At 41.2% G+C, this 17806-nt stretch overlaps 1 protein-coding gene across 1 annotated transcript in view; it reads left to right on the plus strand.

Moving 5' to 3' along the window:
• Nucleotides 1-17806, plus strand: part of REL (REL proto-oncogene, NF-kB subunit) — a 46098-nt gene that overhangs the window by 20847 nt on the left and 7445 nt on the right. The window contains exons 5-9 of the mRNA XM_062209487.1: nt 11812-11952; nt 13642-13746; nt 13854-14066; nt 15401-15469; nt 15600-15665. Of these exons, the coding sequence (XP_062065471.1) occupies nt 11812-11952; nt 13642-13746; nt 13854-14066; nt 15401-15469; nt 15600-15665 (594 nt within the window). The remainder of the gene's footprint in view (nt 1-11811; nt 11953-13641; nt 13747-13853; nt 14067-15400; nt 15470-15599; nt 15666-17806) is intronic.

Raw genomic sequence — 17806 nt, forward strand, 5'->3', positions numbered from 1 at the left:
CCCATGTCACTGCTTACAAATCCACTTTATTTTTTTTTAACAGAATATTCTTTTGTTGGGTAAACTGATTTGTTTATCTAGCCATGTTAGTGAACATTTAGGTTGCTTACATTTTAATTAAAAAGCTCTACTGAATATACACTTTGAGTTTTTGTATGATTATTTCCTTAGGACAGATTTTTAGAAGTGAGATATTTCTATGTCAGGAGAGTATGCTCACCTAAAATTTCATTCACTGGGAATGAGTATTTAGTCTAGAGATTAAGATATCCATGTCCCACATCAGAGTACCTGGCTCTGCCTCGTGACTCTAGCTTCCTGCTAATGCAGAACCTAGGAGACAGCCTTGATGGCTCAAACAGTTGAGTTTCTGCCACCCTCACAGGAGCCCTGGACAGGGCTCCTGGACACTGCAAGCATTTTGGGAATAAACCAGCAGATGGGAGCTCTTCACGTCTGTCCGTCTGCCTCTCTCAAATAAATAATAGTGTTTTTGATTTGTTGCTGTATTTAATGCTGAATTTTTTAAGGAGATCATACAGTGTAGATGCAGTGTAAAGCAAGGAGATTATAAATAATTGCTTCATTTATTAAGTGCTTTGTATTTCAGGAAGTAAATATGAAGTGTTTTATGTACACTATTTTATTTAATCATTGAAATAACACCACCTTACAGAAGATAAAACCTAAGCCTTCGTTATGTGACTGTCCCAAGTTACGCAGCAAATATAAGTAGCAGAGCTGGAATTCAAACTGAGGTTTCTTGAGTTTTGTAAAGGCATTAGGAAGATGATGCTGTGGAAATTAGTTTGTTAGAACTAGGCATGATATTAATAATAAACACGCTTATTGCATTTAAACTAGTTCTTGGTAGGTAGTATACATATTTTACCTCTTTTAATCCTTTCAGCAGTCTGAGGTAGGTACTATAATTAATATTTCCATTTTATAAGAAAAGAGAGGTGAAGAAATGTTAAGTATTTTGCTCAAGATCATATAGGTCTTGCGTGATAGATCCCGGATTTAAGCACAGGTCACCTAGCTCCAAGATTGATGGTCTTAATAACTGTTCAGTGCTGCCTAGGTGGATATAGATTTAGGGAAGGAACAATTTTGCCAATTTTTTCTTCATAGTATTTGTTTTCTGTTGTTCAGGATATTTTGTTTTTAAGCATCCCATTCCTTCCCCCAGCTCTTTCGCTACCTCCCTGGCTTAGGAACTCATCATCTCACAATTTGTGTAGCAGTAGTTTTTCTCCATTAGAATAATTTTAGGACAGTTCTTTAGCATAGTATTGTTATCAGAATCTTGCAGTGGCACTTTATAAAGTTTTGAAACTTAAATGGCCCCACATTCCAAGTCATCCACTTAGAGCTCCAACATATCTTTCCTGTCTTCTTTTAAACTGCTTTTCTTCATGAACCCTAAACTATTCCAGGAGAACCACTTTGTTCATCCACCCCAACCGTTCTTAGTGCAGTCCTTTTCATTCTTCTCACTCCCATTGTAGGAATGTAAGCTTTCAGCATTTTTATCCTGGAGTATTGTTGGTAGCCTCAAAACCTGTATTTCTGCCTTTATTCTTACTCTCCTTCGAAGCATTCAAAAGATCCTTCTAACACCATTCATACAGAACTCTGTTTAACAGCCTTTAGTGGCTCCAAATCAGCTTTAGCAGTGCCTCTCACATAGGAATCCCTTAGCACTGGTTAAAAATATATATCCTAGACCACCTTCCTACTGATCTGGTAAGGATTGGCTTGGGGGTCTGGGGGTCTGCCCTTTTTTTTTTTTTTTTTTTTCTTTTTAAGATTTATTTATTTGAGGCCGGCGCCGTGGCTCAACAGGCTAATCCTCCGCCTTGCGGCGCCGGCACACCGGGTTCTAGTCCCGGTCAGGGCGCCGATCCTGTCCCGGTTGCCCCTCTTCCAGGCCAGCTCTCTGCTGTGGCCAGGGAGTGCAGTGGAGGATGGCCCAAGTGCTTGGGCCCTGCACCCCATGGGAGACCAGGAGAAGCACCTGGCTCCTGCCATCGGATCAGCGCGGTGCGCCGGCCGCAGCGCGCTACTGCGGCGGCCATTGGAGGGTGAACCGACGGCAAAGGGAGGACCTTTCTCTCTGTCTCTCTCTCACTGTCCACTCTGCCTGTCAAAAAAAAATAAAAATAAAAAAAAATAAAATAAAATAAAATGAAAGATTTATTTATTTGAGAGGCACAGTTACAGACTGGGAGAGAGAGACTCTGTACACTGGTAAACTCCTCAAATGGCTGTAATGGCTAGAGCTGGGCTGATCGAAAGCCAAGGAGCCAGGTGCTTCTTCCAGATCTCCCACATGGGTGCAGGGTCCCAAGCACTTGGGCCATCTTCCACTGCTTTCCCAGGCTATTAGCAGAGAACTGGATTGGAAGTGGAGCAGCCGGAACTCAAACTGGCACCCATATGGGATGCCGAAGGCAGAGGCTTAATCTACTATGTCACAGTGCCAGCATCATGGGATTCTGCGTTTTAAAAAAAGATTTATCTATTGAAAGGCAAAGTTAGAGAGAGAGGGAGAGATAGAACATCTCTCAACATCTCTCACTCCCAAATGGCTATAATGGCTAGGACAGGCCCATACTGATGCCAGCACCCTGGAACTCCAGCTTGGTCTTCCACATGGATGGCAGGGCACAAGTACTTGAGTCAATTCAGGTACATTAGAAGAGAACAGGATTGGAAGCAGAGCAGCCACAGCTCTCTGATATGGGATGCTGGCATCATGGTACAGTGTGTTAAGATGTGGCTTTACAATGATGCCAGCCCCATGACTGTCTTCTGTGTTATCTCTACCACATAGTCCAGCATCTGGCAAATGGTAGAGACTCAGTTGAAATTTGTTGGGAGAATAAATGGAGGTAGGCATTGTGGTGCAGTTAAACTGCCATTTGGGATTCATACATCCCATATTGGAGTGCCTGTTTCAAGTCTGGCTGCTCTGTGCTTCCAATCAGTTTCCTCCCAGTGCGCCTGTGAGGTAATGAATGATGGCCCAAATATTTGGGTTCCTGTGTCCAATGGGGAGACCCAAATGGAGTTCCTGGTTCCTGGCTTTTGGCCTAGCCCTGGCTATTGAAGGCATTTGGCATCAAGCAGATGGAAAACCTCTCTGTCACTCTGCTTTTCAACAAATAAAATAAAATAAATGAACAAACCAGATCAATAAACATGCCTTGTTTATGCGTGTCTCAAAAATGTTCAAGCTGTTTTCCTTATCTGAAATACCCTGAAGACCTTCTCAGTTCCCTTAAGCCTAAGATATTAAGCTCCTAATTGTATAATTTGCTCAGCAATTAATCATTAAAAGCTTTGTAACATCTATTTGATCAATGAATTCTTCAGTAATTGTCTTCTGAGATGAATTTCTCACAATTCTGAGATAAAATTTCACTTTTGACAATGGAAACTGTTAATGAAAAAAAAAAAAAAGTCAGCAGTGTATGGGGCCAAGAATCAGCAAGGTTATAAATTTAAAGAGGATGGTTAAAATAGAACCTGTGCAGATAATTATCATGTGTTTTGTTTTCCTAGAATATTGACATAAGACCTAAAATGTGCACTTCTAATATTAAGCCAAGCAAATAAATTCTAACTCCCCTGAAAAACTCAAAACACTAAGAACCAATTAAAATAAATTTATAACACATTGAAATAATGAAATTAGAAATGTTTAGCAGAAGAGCTGATGCTGTGACATAGCAGGTAAAGCCACTGCCTGCAGTGCCTGCATCCCATATGGGCTCCACCAGTTCAAGTCCTGGCTGTTCCACTTCCCATCCAGCTCTCTGCTATGGCTCTGGAAAGTGATGGAAGATGGCCGAAGTCTTTGGGCCTCTACACCCACGTAGGAGACCCTGAAGAGGCTCTTGGCTTCGGATCGGCTCAGCTCCAGCTGTTGTGGCCATTTGGGGAGTGAACCAGCGAATGGAAGACCACCCCTCACCTCTCTCTCCTTTTCCTTCTCCCTGCCCACACCCCTGCCATCTTCCCCCTTTGCCTCTGCCTCTCTGTAACTCTGCCTTTCAAATAACAAATAAATCTTTGAAAAAAAGTATTTAAACTTTTTTTTCTGACAGGCAGAGTTAGACAGTGAGAGAGAAAGACAGAGCGAAAGGTCTTCCTTTGGCGTTGGTTCACCCCGCAGTGGCCGCGGCAGCCAGCGCGCTGCAGCCAGCGTGCTGCGCCCTATGCACCGCGCTGATCCGAAGCCAGGAGCCAGGTGCTTCCTCCTGGTCTCCCATGCGGGTGCAGGGCCCAAGCACTTGGGCCATCCTCCACTGCCTTCCGGGGCCACAGCAGAGAGCTGGACTGGAAGAGGAGCAACCGGGACAGAACCGGCGCCCCAACCAGGACTAGAACCCAGTGTGCCAGCATTGCAGGCGGAGGATTAGCCTATTGAGCCACAGCATCAGCCGAAAAAAAAGTATTTAGCAGAAAAGAATATACAAATTATGGCACATAGACTATTGCTGTCTCGTCATTATTGTCTGTTCTCTAAAGATCAAACACTATGTGAAAATGTAACTAATCTTATTTTGCATGGAAACTCTACATTGTGCCCTGTCATCCAGTATATTTAAGGACATTGCTTATCTTTCTTGAAACTGTCTCTTCAAAATGGTGATATAATGCAGTCTAATAATGTCAAACTTGAAACTTTATGTAAAATATTGTTCAAATTGTGTAATATGTGCCAAAGTCTGAATTGGGTGAGAAATTTAATTAAGAGTTCCAGTATCTGATTTTAACAGTGGCCATTCAGCTAGGAGAGTGACAGACTTTATAAAGGATTTTTACTTCAAAAACAAATTTTCACTGCAAAATACTAAAATTATATATAATTTTCTAGCTTTATATTTAATAATAGGAGTTATGCACTGATTAAAATCAATAGGTTACCAAAATAATTTAATTTGTGCAATAAAATTTAACTTTACAATAAAGAATCTCCAATTCCATTTTATTAGACATTTTCCTATTTTTATTGACTTGTTATGAAAGTAAACGAATGTTTTGAGCTTGGGAGAATAGTAAGAGAATACTGTTTAATAAGACAGGTAGTCTCTAACATAGATTACTGTCTCTGGTTTAATACAAGAAAATAAGAACTTTTCCTCACAACGTGAAAATTAAATTAGCTTAAAAAACAAGAAAAAAAATGTAGTGTGTACTTCATTGCAGTCCAAAATTTTCAAGCCTTTTTTGGTTACCCTAAGCAGAACTTGGGTGCTTTTTTGCACAAACTCCTCTTAAAACACTTCTCATATTGTATTATATAATTTCAGCTTTGTACTTTCCTCCTCTAGACAATAATCTCACTAATGTAAGGTGCTGGTTTTTCCTATCCGTACCTAACACTTGTTTTAATGTGTAGCACTTAGTAGATGGTCAGTAAATGTTGAAAGAATGAGTACATAAATGATATATTGTTAGACGATTTACCTTTTGCTTGGCACATATTAGCTTTTATTACTAATATATAGGATAATTAATATATTTTAAGTGACAGAAACTTGAGTGGATTGTAATTTTATTTTTCTTCATGAGTCAGTTCTTGAAATTGTCACTCTATGTACTATGCATTTGTACCCCTTATTTTTATTTCAGTAGATTTAACAGTATTAGAATTTTACAAATGTCATACCTATACAGTTAGTAAATGTTTTAACTTATCTTAAAATTTGAATAACTACTTCCCAAAAATATATAGCACTACAACATCTTTTGATTTAAAATGAAATTCTTGTTATAGACATTGATTTTAGGGCTAAGGGTGATATATATTTCTAAAGATGGACTAAAAAATTAACATGAAAAGGAAAGAGAACAACAGGTGCTTTGTATTTTCTTTGAGAGGCGTGTAGGGGAGCACTTCCCTCATTGACTGGTTCGTCAAATTGTCACCTTGTTTTCTTGTTGTTGTTGTTGTTTTTATTTTTTATTTGGAAGGCAGAGAGACAGCTCCCATCTACTGGTTCACCCACAAAGTTTCCACAATGGTCAGGGCAGAGCCAGGAATGCAATCTAGGTCTCCTACATAAGTGGCAGGGACCCAACCGCTTGAGCCATTCCTGTTGCCTCCCAGGGTTTGTGTTGGCGGGAAGCTGGAATCAGGAACTGGAGCCAGGAATGGAACCCAAGCACTATTAATATTGGATGTGGCCATCTTGGCCGGCGCTACGGCTTACTTGGCTAATCCTCCGCCTGCGGCGCTGGTACCCCAGGTTCTAGTCCCGGTTGGGGCACCAGATTCTGTCTCAGTTGCTCCTCTTCCAGTCCAGCTTTCTGCTGTGGCCCAGGAAGGCAGTGTAGGATGGCCCAAGTGCTTGGTCCTTGCACCCTCATGGGAGACCAGGAGAAGCACCTGGCTCCTGGCTTTGGATCAGTGCAGCGCTCTGGCCGCCGCGCACCAGCCGCGACGGCCATTGGAGGGTGAACCAACGGCAAAGGAAGACCTTTCTCTCTGTCTCTCTCTCTCTCTCTCTCTCTTTCTCTCTCACTGTCTAACTCTGCCTGTCCAAAAAAAAAAAAAAAAAGAAAAAAAAAAATATATATAGGATGTGGGCATCTTAACCAGCATGGTACACACCAGACCAAATACCATCTTATTTTTTCTCCTCCTATACATAGTTATTTAAAATGGAGTACCAGTCATTTTATAGAGGAAAACTCTAAAGGCCTAGGATGATGACATCTCTGCAGATGTTCTCCTGGCAGACAACTGGGTACACTGTTAACTCCAGATAACCTGAAACCAGTGAATGATTTAGATTATTTGAAACTAGGCTTTTGTCTCCATGAGGTCTGATACAGTGCCACTTCACCCTTACTCCCATGGTATAGTTCCTCCAAATCTCAAATGCCCTCAAACATTGGACACTTAGCAGATCCTACATCCTTGGCAAGCCCTGAACTCCCTTATTTTTTACCTAGTGTTTATTGGGAGTCTGTCTCTACCACTGTTTTTTTTTTTAAAGATTTATTTATTTATTTGAGTTACAGAGAGAGAGTGTCTTCCATCTGCTGGTTCACTCCTCAGTTGGCTGCAGTGGCTAGAACTGTGCCAATCTGAAGCCAGGAGCCAGGAGCTTCTTCCAGGTCTCCCACGTGGGTGCAGGAGCCTATCCTCTACTGCTTTTCCAGGCCATAGCAGAGAGCTGGGTGGGAAGTGGAGCAGCCGGGACTCCAGTCAGTGCCCATATGGGATGCCAGCAATGCAGGCAGCGGCTTTACCCACTATGCCACAGTGTCAGCCCCTATCTCTGCCACTTACCACCTCTTATAAGATTGGCAGATGACACCTTGATAAAAGTGACCTCTTACTCTGAACTATCAATTTTTCTTCTTGTATATCTTGGTCACATGATTCTTCATGACCTTGTTAGCTCACTGACACCTACAAATTTGTTGCCTGTTCATCTACCTTATTTTGGTCTCAGTTATCTGTGTATCTGCCATTACTCAAAACAACCTTCTTTTGTTAACTTTACAGCTTTCTTCAGCAGTCTATAAATATCTAAATGATTGTTCAACAGACCTTTTGTTAGTTCTTTAGTCACTGATTGAGGAAGTATATAATATATATACTATGCTGCATGCCTAGTGACAATACAATGATCCATTACCCATTTTGACTTCATAGGGTAGAAGTGGCAGCATAAGTGATTATCATAAAAGATAAAAACTTCAAGTGTGTAATAGAGGTGTAGGTCAAGTGCAGCACTGATTTAGAGAGGGAAGATACATACTTGCTCTGCTTCAGAGAATAGGGTTAGGTTTAGAGACTGGCGCTGTGGCATAGTGGGTAAAGCTGCTGCCTATGGTGCCAGCATCCCATGAGTGCTGGTTTGAGTCCCAGCTGCTCCACTTCTGATCCAGCTCTCTGCTATGGCTTGGGAAAGCAGTGGAAGATGGCCCAAGTGCTTGGGCCCCTGCACCCATGTGGGAGAACAAGAAGAAGCTCCTGGCTTTGGATCAGCCCAGTACCTGCCATTTTGGCCATTTGGGGAGTGGCGCTCTCTGCCTCTCTGTAACTCTACCTTTCAAATAAATTAATTAAATAAAAGATTTATCCATTTATTTGATAGACAGTGTTAGAGTGATCTTCCATTCGCTGGGTCACTCCCCAAATGGCTGCAACAGCCAGGGCTAGGCCAGACCAAAGCCAGGAGCCAGGAGCTTCATCTTAGTCTCCCATGTGGGTGCAGGGGCCCAAGCACTTGGACCCTTCCTCTGCTGCTTTCCCAGGCACATTAGCCGGGAGCTGGGTTGGAAATGGAGCAGCTGGAACTCGAACCAGCACACATATGGGATGCTGGCACTGCAGGTGATAGCTTAACCTCCTATGAAACAACACTGCTCCCACCTTTTTTTTTTTTTTTTTTTTAAAGAATTATCCATTTATTTGAAAGTCAGAGTTAAAGAGGGAAGGAGAGAGTAAGGTAGGTAGGTAGGTTAGATTTTGTAGAAAAGGTTGGAGCTTAGTCTTCAGCCTTAGACTGAATTCTGCATTGGGTAAAAACAGGTATCAGTCAAGATTCCTGCCAGTTAATGGTTTTTAACCATATTGTGCAGAGATGAAATTAATGTTAATGCAGTAGTAACTATTTGTATTTCCATGTGTTGAGAAAGTCCAAAGTTAAAATCTCATAAAAAGCGATTTTTTGAAAAGTAGATAGAATTTCTTTCCTTTGATGAAACCATTGTGACTAAATGTTTCCAAACTTTGGTTTGTTAACCAGTTTTATATGCCATTTTAACATAATTTTATTTGAGCTTCCATTGAGATATAATAAAATATGCCCAAATACATGCCACCACCACAATCAAGATGTGGAACATTTCCATTACCCCCTAAATTTTCCTTGGTCCCCTTCTCAGTGAATTCCTTCTCCACTTCTTCTCTGATTACTGATCTGCTTTGTTACCATAGATAAATCTTTTTAAGAATTTCATATGAATAGAAGCAAGCAGTATATATTCTTTCGTTTCTGGTTCCTTTTACTCAGCAAAATGTTTTTGAGATATATCCATGTTGTGGGATATATCTTTATTTTGTTACTTTTTATTTCTGGGTATTTTTCCATCATATGGCTGTACAACAGTTTGTTTATACTTTCAGTATGAGGTTTGTTTTTAAACTTGTCAGGAGCACCTAGCTGCTAATTTATTTTTCAGTGAGTTGATTACTAAGTGATATGATTGAGAGACACTAGTAATCTTAAACTCTAAATTTATATACTGTAAGCACTCTGACCTCAGAATCAACCCTTAAGGCTTCCTGGTCTGGTTGAAAGGCCTGTAAGAGCATTCCAGGCATGGAAAGCCAAGACACTGTGGCAAAAAAATATCCTACATGAAGGATCTCTGTGAGTGAGACCCCAGTGGAAAGAATGGGCCATCAAAGAAGGATGTACCTTTCTCTGAAGGGAAGAGAGAACTTCCACTTTGCTTGTGGCCTTGTCCAAATACTGATGGATTCTGTGGTCACAGAAGGCTTCCATAACCTTGACAGCTCATGGCAAGAGCCCCGGGTGATCACTGAAGTCATAAATAAGAGTGTTAATTGTTAAATGAACAGCAGAAGTCACTATATACTTACTCCCCATGTAGGGCCTCTGTCTTCAATGAGTTATACCATGAGAATTAACCATAAAACTTGTTCTCAAACTGTACTTTATATGTTGTGTGTGGGTGCAAACTGTTGAAATCTTTACTTAGCATAGAGTTGGTCCTCTGTATATAAAGTTAAACTAAAAATGAACTATAATGAAGAATGGAATGGAAGAGGGAGTAGAAGGTGGGGCGGGAGTAGGGGTGGGAGGGCGGGAGTAGGGGTGGGAGGGCGGGTATGGAGGAAGGAACCACTATATTGCTATAGTTGTACCTGTGAAATGTGCATTCATTAAATAAAAGATTTAAAAAATAAATCTATAATATTGTAAAAACTGATTTTGAAGAGGTAAACCTCTTACTGGCTACATAATGGTCATTAGACTCTGCTCCTCTGATACAGGTGTTATAATATTTTTGACTTTCAGTTGCACAAAATGTTCTTTTGTATCCTCTTTGAAATGTTAAACTTAAGAATGCTGATTCTGGGATAAATTTAAATGTTCTGATAGACTGTGAATATCATGAAATAAAAATAGTGCAGATAATCTCGCTTTTAGTAGTTACCAATTCAGACTAAGAATTTGGGTTTTAACTATGTTTAGTAATTTCAAATTTTAGTGTTTTGCAAAACAATTTTCATGTAATTTAATTATGTGTGTTTCCTGCTTCTTACATGTCATTGCTATAGCTTGTGACAATCTTTGAAAAAGTAGTAATATTTTCTTTGGGAATTGTGTTTCATTTCAATTATCAATTGAACAAACTATATTGTACCATAGTTTATAATGGGCTTTTTTTTTTTTTTTAAGATTTATTTATTTGAAAGTCAGAGTTACACAGAGGAGAGGCAGAGAGAGAGGTCTTCCATCCTCCCCAGATGGCCACAATGGCCGGATCTGCGCTGATCTGAAGTCAGGAGCCAGGAGCTTCTTCTAGGTCTCCCACGCAGGTGCAGGGTCCCAAGGACTTGTGCCATCTTGTATTGCTTTCCCAGGCCATAGCACAGAGCTGCATCGGAAGAGGAGCAGCTGGGACTAGAACCAGTGCCCATATGGGATGCCGGCGCTTCAGGCCAGGGCGTTAACCTGTTGCGCCACAGCGCCAGCCTCTATAATGGGTTTTTATATTTTTTCAGAACTGCAAAGTTTTCCTGCTATATCTTCTAATTGGCACAAAAACTTTCTTATGGAAACTAACTGCCTTACATTATATAATATCATCTTGTTTTTTCATATCTAAAATATGTTTTAACTTCAGCTATTCTGTTGCATGTCATTTGTATGTAAAACATATATAAATTATTCTAATATAGTTCAGTTTTTAAAAGCACAGGGCTCTGGATTTGGTGACCTGAGTTTGAATTCCCACCTTACCATTTCTAAGCTGTGAAACTTGGAGCAAGTTAATTTCATCTCTTAAAAAATCAGTTCCCCATCTGTAAAATGGGGATGATAGTAATTCTTATACCAATTTAGGAGGTAATTTACAGAATGAACACAACGACTGGACCAAATATGGATTTGAATGAATGAATGCCTATTCTCTAGTGTACATCTTACAATGAATTTTTAAAAATTTGATTTGTTGTCAAATTGGGATTTTTTTCCCTAAATCCTGGATGACTGGGACAGTTACTTCCTGAACATGGCTTTAATTTATCAAATACTGTTAGATAGTGACTACTTAATGACAACAATAAAAGGCAACTTGACAGGTAGAGAGATAGTCAGTGAGAGAGAAAGAGACAGAGAGAAAGGTCTTCCTTCCTTCTGCTAGTTCTCCCCCCAAATGGCTGCTACAGCCAGCGCTGCACCGATCCGAAGCAAGGAGCCAGGTGCTTCTTCCTGGTCTCCCATGCAGGTACAGGAGCCCAAGCACTTGGGCTATCCTCTACTGCTTTCCCAGGCCACAGCAGAGAGCTGGACTGGAAGAGGAGCAATCATATGGGATGCCTGTGCTGCAGGTGGAGGATTAACCAAGTGAGCCATGGCGCTGGTCCCTAAAGGCAATCTTAAGATTCTGTACCATTCGGTTTTGTTAGTATACAAATTTGGATGCTACTAAGGTTATTGGGTACAGTGGGCAGGGAGGAGGGCCTAGCAGGATTTCAGTTCTATGTCATTATTCTGTATTCTTAAAAAGAAATCTATTATTTAGTCCCTGAACAACAGCTGCTTGATATTGAAGATTGTGACCTCAATGTGGTGAGACTGTGTTTCCAAGTTTTCCTCCCTGATGAACATGGTAATTTGACAACTGCTCTCCCTCCTGTTGTATCTAACCCAATTTATGATAATCGTAAGTACTTTATTTTCTTGCATATGTAGTCTTAGCTTATTTTTTTAAGTAGCTTAACTAAGTATTTTGGTCATTAGAAAAAGAATATGTTCATTGTAGGAAAAATCCAAATACTGCTGAAATACGTAACAGAATAAATTTCCTATAATCTGTCCTCCGAAGATAATCACTGTCCTCAGGTGCATACTTTACCAGTTTTTTCTTTCTGTGTATACAGATGTGTTAGCAGCAGTATCCACACAGTGTAATTTTGGCAACTTTAAAAAAATCATAGCCAATTTTTATTAAACACTTTCCTCAATGATGTATCATGAGCCTCTTTTCCTTCCACTCAGCTTAGTATTTTTGTAGCTGCTTATTTCATTATATGGCTATGTCATAATTTTATTAAATTGTTACCTTGTTATGCAACTTTTAGTTTTCATTTTTGGCTTAAAATTGTATTGTGATCAGTATCCTTGTAGGTGCTTATGTTATGGAGATATTTCTCTAGCATACATTTCTTTTTTTTTTTTTTTTTGAGATTTATTTATTTGAAAGTCAGAGTTACAGAGGGAGAGGGAGAGAGAGAGAGAGGTCTTCCATCTACTGGTTCACTCCCCAACCGGCTGCATCGGCCAGAGCTGTGCCCATCCAAAGCCAGGAGCCAGGAGCCTCCTCCGGGTCCCCCACGTGGGTGCAGGGGCCCAAGGACTTGGGCCATTCTCTACTGCTTTCCCAGGCCAAAGCAGAGAGCTGGATTGGAAGTGGAGCAGCCGGGTCTAGAACTGGTGCCCATATGGGACGCCGGCTCTTCAGGCCAGGGCATTAACCCGCTGCACCATAGTGCCAGCCCCATCTCTAGCATACATTTCTAGAAGTAGAGTTCTTGGAAATGCTAGATCAAAAGGTAGAGATATTTATCATTGTTAAGTTGCTCTACAAAGTATTTCATCTTTGTACATGTACACATTGTGTATGCCTTCACCTGTTTTGCATTTAAAAAGATAATGGGACATAGGGCTATAAAGACAGAACCATGAATGCCAGGGAAAATTAATAAAATAATATTGGCCAGATAATAAAAAGCATGAAAATCATATTGTCTTAAGGATATGGTCATGATTTAAGATGAATCTGGCTTCAGTATGTAGGATGCATTAGAAGAGTCAGGATTTAGCAGCAAGGAGTATTTATCATTTCCTAGAAATAACATCATAAAGCTCTAAACCAAGTTAGGTGACACAGTTAGAAAAGAAAGGGGGCCGGCGCCACGGCTCACTAGGCTAATCCTCTGCCTGAGGTCCTGGTTGCCCCTCTTCCAGGCCAGCTCTCTGCTGTGGCCTGGGAGTGCAGTGGAGGATGGCCCAAGTGCTTGGGCCCTGCACCCGCATGGGAGACCAGGAGAAGCACCTGGCTCCTGGCTTCCGATCAGCATGATGCGCCAGCTGCAGTGCAGCGGCCATTGGAGGGTGAACCAACGGCAAAGGAAGACCTTTCTCTCTGTCTCTCTCTCTCACTGTCCACTCTGCCTGTCAAAAAAAAAAAAAAAAAAAAAAGAAAAGGGACAGATGTGGATGATTAATGTGTTTAGTATCTTTTATTTGTATGCTGAAACATTCTTTAAATAGTTTTCCTCAAGTCCTCCCCTTCAAAAAGAAATATTTTACCAAGGTAGAAACTAGTATTTTAAAAATTGTTTCTTTGTAGGTGCTCCAAATACCGCAGAATTAAGGATTTGTCGTGTAAACAAGAACTGCGGAAGTGTAAGAGGAGGAGATGAAATATTTCTACTTTGTGACAAAGTTCAAAAAGGTATTTCATTTTCGTATTTTGTTTCATTGAATTCAGAATGTTTTTAGATTATAGATGGATTTTATTTTGTTTTCCCTTTGTTATTTCTTTGGTTTCTTATTTACTAGATGACATAGAAGTTCGTTTTGTATTGAATGATTGGGAAGCAAAAGGCATCTTTTCACAAGCTGATGTACACCGTCAAGTAGCCATTGTTTTCAAAACTCCACCATATTGCAAAGCTATCACAGAACCAGTAACGGTAAAAATGCAGCTTCGGAGACCTTCTGACCAGGAAGTTAGTGAATCTATGGATTTCAGATATCTGCCAGATGAAAAAGGTATGACATTTCGGTGGCCCATAGTCCTTGGGCCCCTGCACCCACGTGGGAGACCTGGAAGAAGCTCCTGGCTCCTGGCTTTGGATGGGCCCGGCTCCAGCCATTGTAGCCATTTGGGAAGTAAGCCAGCAGATGGAAGACCTTTCTTTCTGCCTCTCCCTCTCTGTCTGTAACTCTGCCTCTCAAAAAAAATCTTTAAAAATTTTCTTAATTTATTTGAGCGAAAGGAAGCTCCCAACTGCTTGTTCACTCTTCAGATGCTCAGAATGGCTGGGGCAGGGCTGGGGTCTAGGCCGAACCAGGAACTCAGTCTGGGTCTCCCACATGGGAAGGGACCCAATTATGTGAGCCACCATTTTTGCCTCCCAGTGTCTATATTAACAACTAGGAGTCAGGAGCTGGAGCCAGGAAACCGATCAAACCCAGGCACTCCAATGTGGGATGCGAGCATCTTTAACTGCTAGGCTAAACACCTGCCCCCTTTCCACGAATTCTGAAAACTCATGTTATTAATGTATGCTTCTTTTCCTGAAAGTTTTCATTTTTTTTTTCTATTCCTCTATTTTTAAAAATACTCATTTTATTTGAAAGGCAGAGAGAAAGATCTTCCATCTGCTATTTCACTCTTCAAATGCCTGCAACAACCAGGGCTCAACCAGGCTTATGCCACAGGCCTGGAGCTCAGTTCTGGTCTCCCACATGGATGGTCCTGAACCCAACTACTTGGGCCATCACCTGCTACCTCTATGGTGTACATTAGCAGGAAGCTGGATTGGAAGTGGAATAGCCAGGATTCAAACCAGACACTCTGATAAGGGATGCAGATATCCCAAGCAGCAACTTAACACTTTGCCAAACACCTGCTCTGTTTTTTGTTTTTTTTTTTTTTTTTTTTTTTTCCTTTACATGCTTTGCATCTGTTTCTTAGGTTTGATTAATCTGGAATTGTTTCAGGGTATTTGAGCTGTTTATTAAATTTTCTGTTTTATTTTTGAGGCTCTATTTTTTTCTCTTGTGCATCCTTTTAAAAGAGGGAAACTTGCCAGTCAGACTGGTCTTTGTTTTAGCTCTTTTATCAGAACTTTTTTTATTAGTTGACATTGTTAACTTATAGGTATTATAAGCAAACAAGATAAATATTTGAAACATTTTTACAAGATGAAATATTCTTTCCCACTGGTTTGGGACATTCTTTACACTTTTATACTAAGTCCATATTATGTACACTTATTTAAAGCATTTTCATATACTTGTTGAAATAAAACACCTGTTTATTAATGGAGAGGAAACAATCATGGTGATTCATCTGCTTTCCTCGTTTCTTTTTTAATCAGATACTTATGGCAATAAATCAAAGAAACAAAAAACTACTTTACTTTTCCAGAAACTGTGGCAGGACTGCGGTAAGTGTATTTTGTATTGATTCATATTTATATAGGTTATTTATTTTGCTTTTCATTTTTTTTTCAAATTTTAACTGATAATGTTATTTTTCAAATTATACTTAATAATGGGAAAACTTTATCATAACAGTTAATTTTCCTGAGAGATCAAGACCAGGTTTCCGAGGACCAGGAGAAGGAAGATTCATCAAAAAAGGTATTGTATCCCCAGTAGTATATTGCTTGTCATCAGACTGATATTTTATATAATATATAAGAATTCCATTTTTAGGCCGGCGCCGCAGCTCACTAAGCTAATCCTCCGCCTTGCGGCGCTGGCACACCGGGTTCTAGTCCCGGTCGGGGCACCGATCCTGTCCCGGTTGCCCCTCTTCCAGGCCAGCTCTCTGCTGTGGCCAGGGAGTGCAGTGGAGGATGGCCCAAGTCCTTGGGCCCTGCACCCCATGGGAGACCAGGAGAAGCACCTGGCTCCTGCCATTGGATCAGTGCGGTGCGCTGGCTGCAGCGCGCTACCGCGGCGGCCATTGGAGGGTGAACCAACGGCAAAAGGAAGACCTTTCTCTCTGTCTCTCTCTCACTGTCCACTCTGCCTGTCAAAAATAAAAATAAAAAAATAAAATAAAAATAAAAAAAAGAATTCCATTTTTAGGAATTTTTGTTATTTCACACTCCTGTAAACTTTTTTAGGCTTTCAGTATTGAATGAATTGAGCTCAGTATCTGAAAGTTGTCCTCAATACAGATTATGTTTTGCAGATTTACTGTCTAAGAAATTGTATTTTGTTTATTTGGTGATATTAATTATAGTTTATCATGGAAGAAATGGTTTAAATCTGGCTGGTCATCTTTTTTATTTTTTATTTTTTTTTAAAGATTTTATTTATTATTTGGGAGGTAGAGTTACAGACAGAGAGGGAGAGAGAAAGGTCTTCTATCCGCTGGTTCACTCCCCAGTTGGCTGCTATGGCTGGAGCTGAGCTGGTCCAAAGCCAAGAGCCAGGAGCTTCTTCCAGGATTCCAAAGCAGGTGCCAGGACCCAAGCAGTTGGTCCGTCTTCCACTGCTTTCCATAGCAGAGAGCTGGATCAGAAGAAGAGCAGCCAGAACTAGAACCAGTGCCCATATGGGATGTTGGCCTTGCAGGAGGATGCTTGGGCCACTCACTGCAGCATCAGCCCCAATTTTTTTTTAGCCAGTGTCATCCATCACCCTTTGTTTGTTTGATATTTACTAATTTAGTCATTCATTCATTGAGTTATTTGAAGGAGCCAGGAGCTTCTTCCGGGTCTTCCATGTGGGTGCAGGGGCCCAGGGACTTGAGCCATCTTCTGCTGCTTTCCAAGGCACATTAGCAGGGAGCTGGATCTGAAGTGGAGCAGCTGGGACTAAACCAGCATCCATATGGGATACTGGTACTGCAGGTGGCGGCTTTACCTACTATGCAACAGCGCTGGCCCTGTCATCTATTTTTAAAAATTTTGATTGGAACACAGCCACAGTCATTTCATTATATATTGTCTCCAACTAGTCTTTTTCCTGCACTACAGCAACAGAGTTGGAATAATTCTAATAGAGGGTGTATATAGTCCACAAAACTTAAAATACTATATGGTCCCTTACAGAAAAAGATTTGTCAAGCCCTGGTTTAGAAAATACAACCAAGGATTAATTGGTAGTCTTTTTCCCCCATTACATTATTTTTTTAAAATTAGCTCACCTATTTTTACTTACTTCAAAAGACAGAGATCTCCTATCCACTTATTTACTCCCCAAATGCCTCCAACAGCTTTGGCTGGGCCAAATCGAAGCCTGAATCTAAGCGTTTAATCTGGGTTTTCTCAGTGAGTGGTAGAGACCCAACTACTTGAGCAATTATCTGCTACCTCCCAGGGTGCACATTAGCAGAAAACTAAATCAGGGGCCAGCGCTGTGGTGCAGCAGGTTAATGCCCTGGCCTGTAGTGCCGGCATCCCCTATGGGCACTGGTAAGACCCGGCTGCTCCAGTTCTGATCCAGCTCTCTGCTATGGCCTGGGAAAGCAGTAGAAGATGGCCCAAGTCCTCGGGCCCCTGCTCCTGCATGGGAGAGCCGGAAGAAGCTCCTGGCTCCTGGCTTCGGATTGGCGCAGCTCCGGCCACTGTGGCAATTGGGGAGTGAACCATCAGATGGAAGACGTACCTACCCCTATCCTACCCTTACCCCTACCCCTCCCTCCCTCCCTCTCTCCCCCTCCCTCCCTCCTTCTCTTTCTCCCCCTCCCTCTCTCTCCCCCTCCCTCCCTGCCTCCCTCCCTCTCCCTCTCCCTCTCCCTCCCTCTCCCTCTGCCTCTCCCTCCCTCT

This window comes from Lepus europaeus, chromosome 13 (assembly GCF_033115175.1).
Source record: "Lepus europaeus isolate LE1 chromosome 13, mLepTim1.pri, whole genome shotgun sequence".
Classification (NCBI taxonomy): domain Eukaryota; kingdom Metazoa; phylum Chordata; class Mammalia; order Lagomorpha; family Leporidae; genus Lepus; species Lepus europaeus.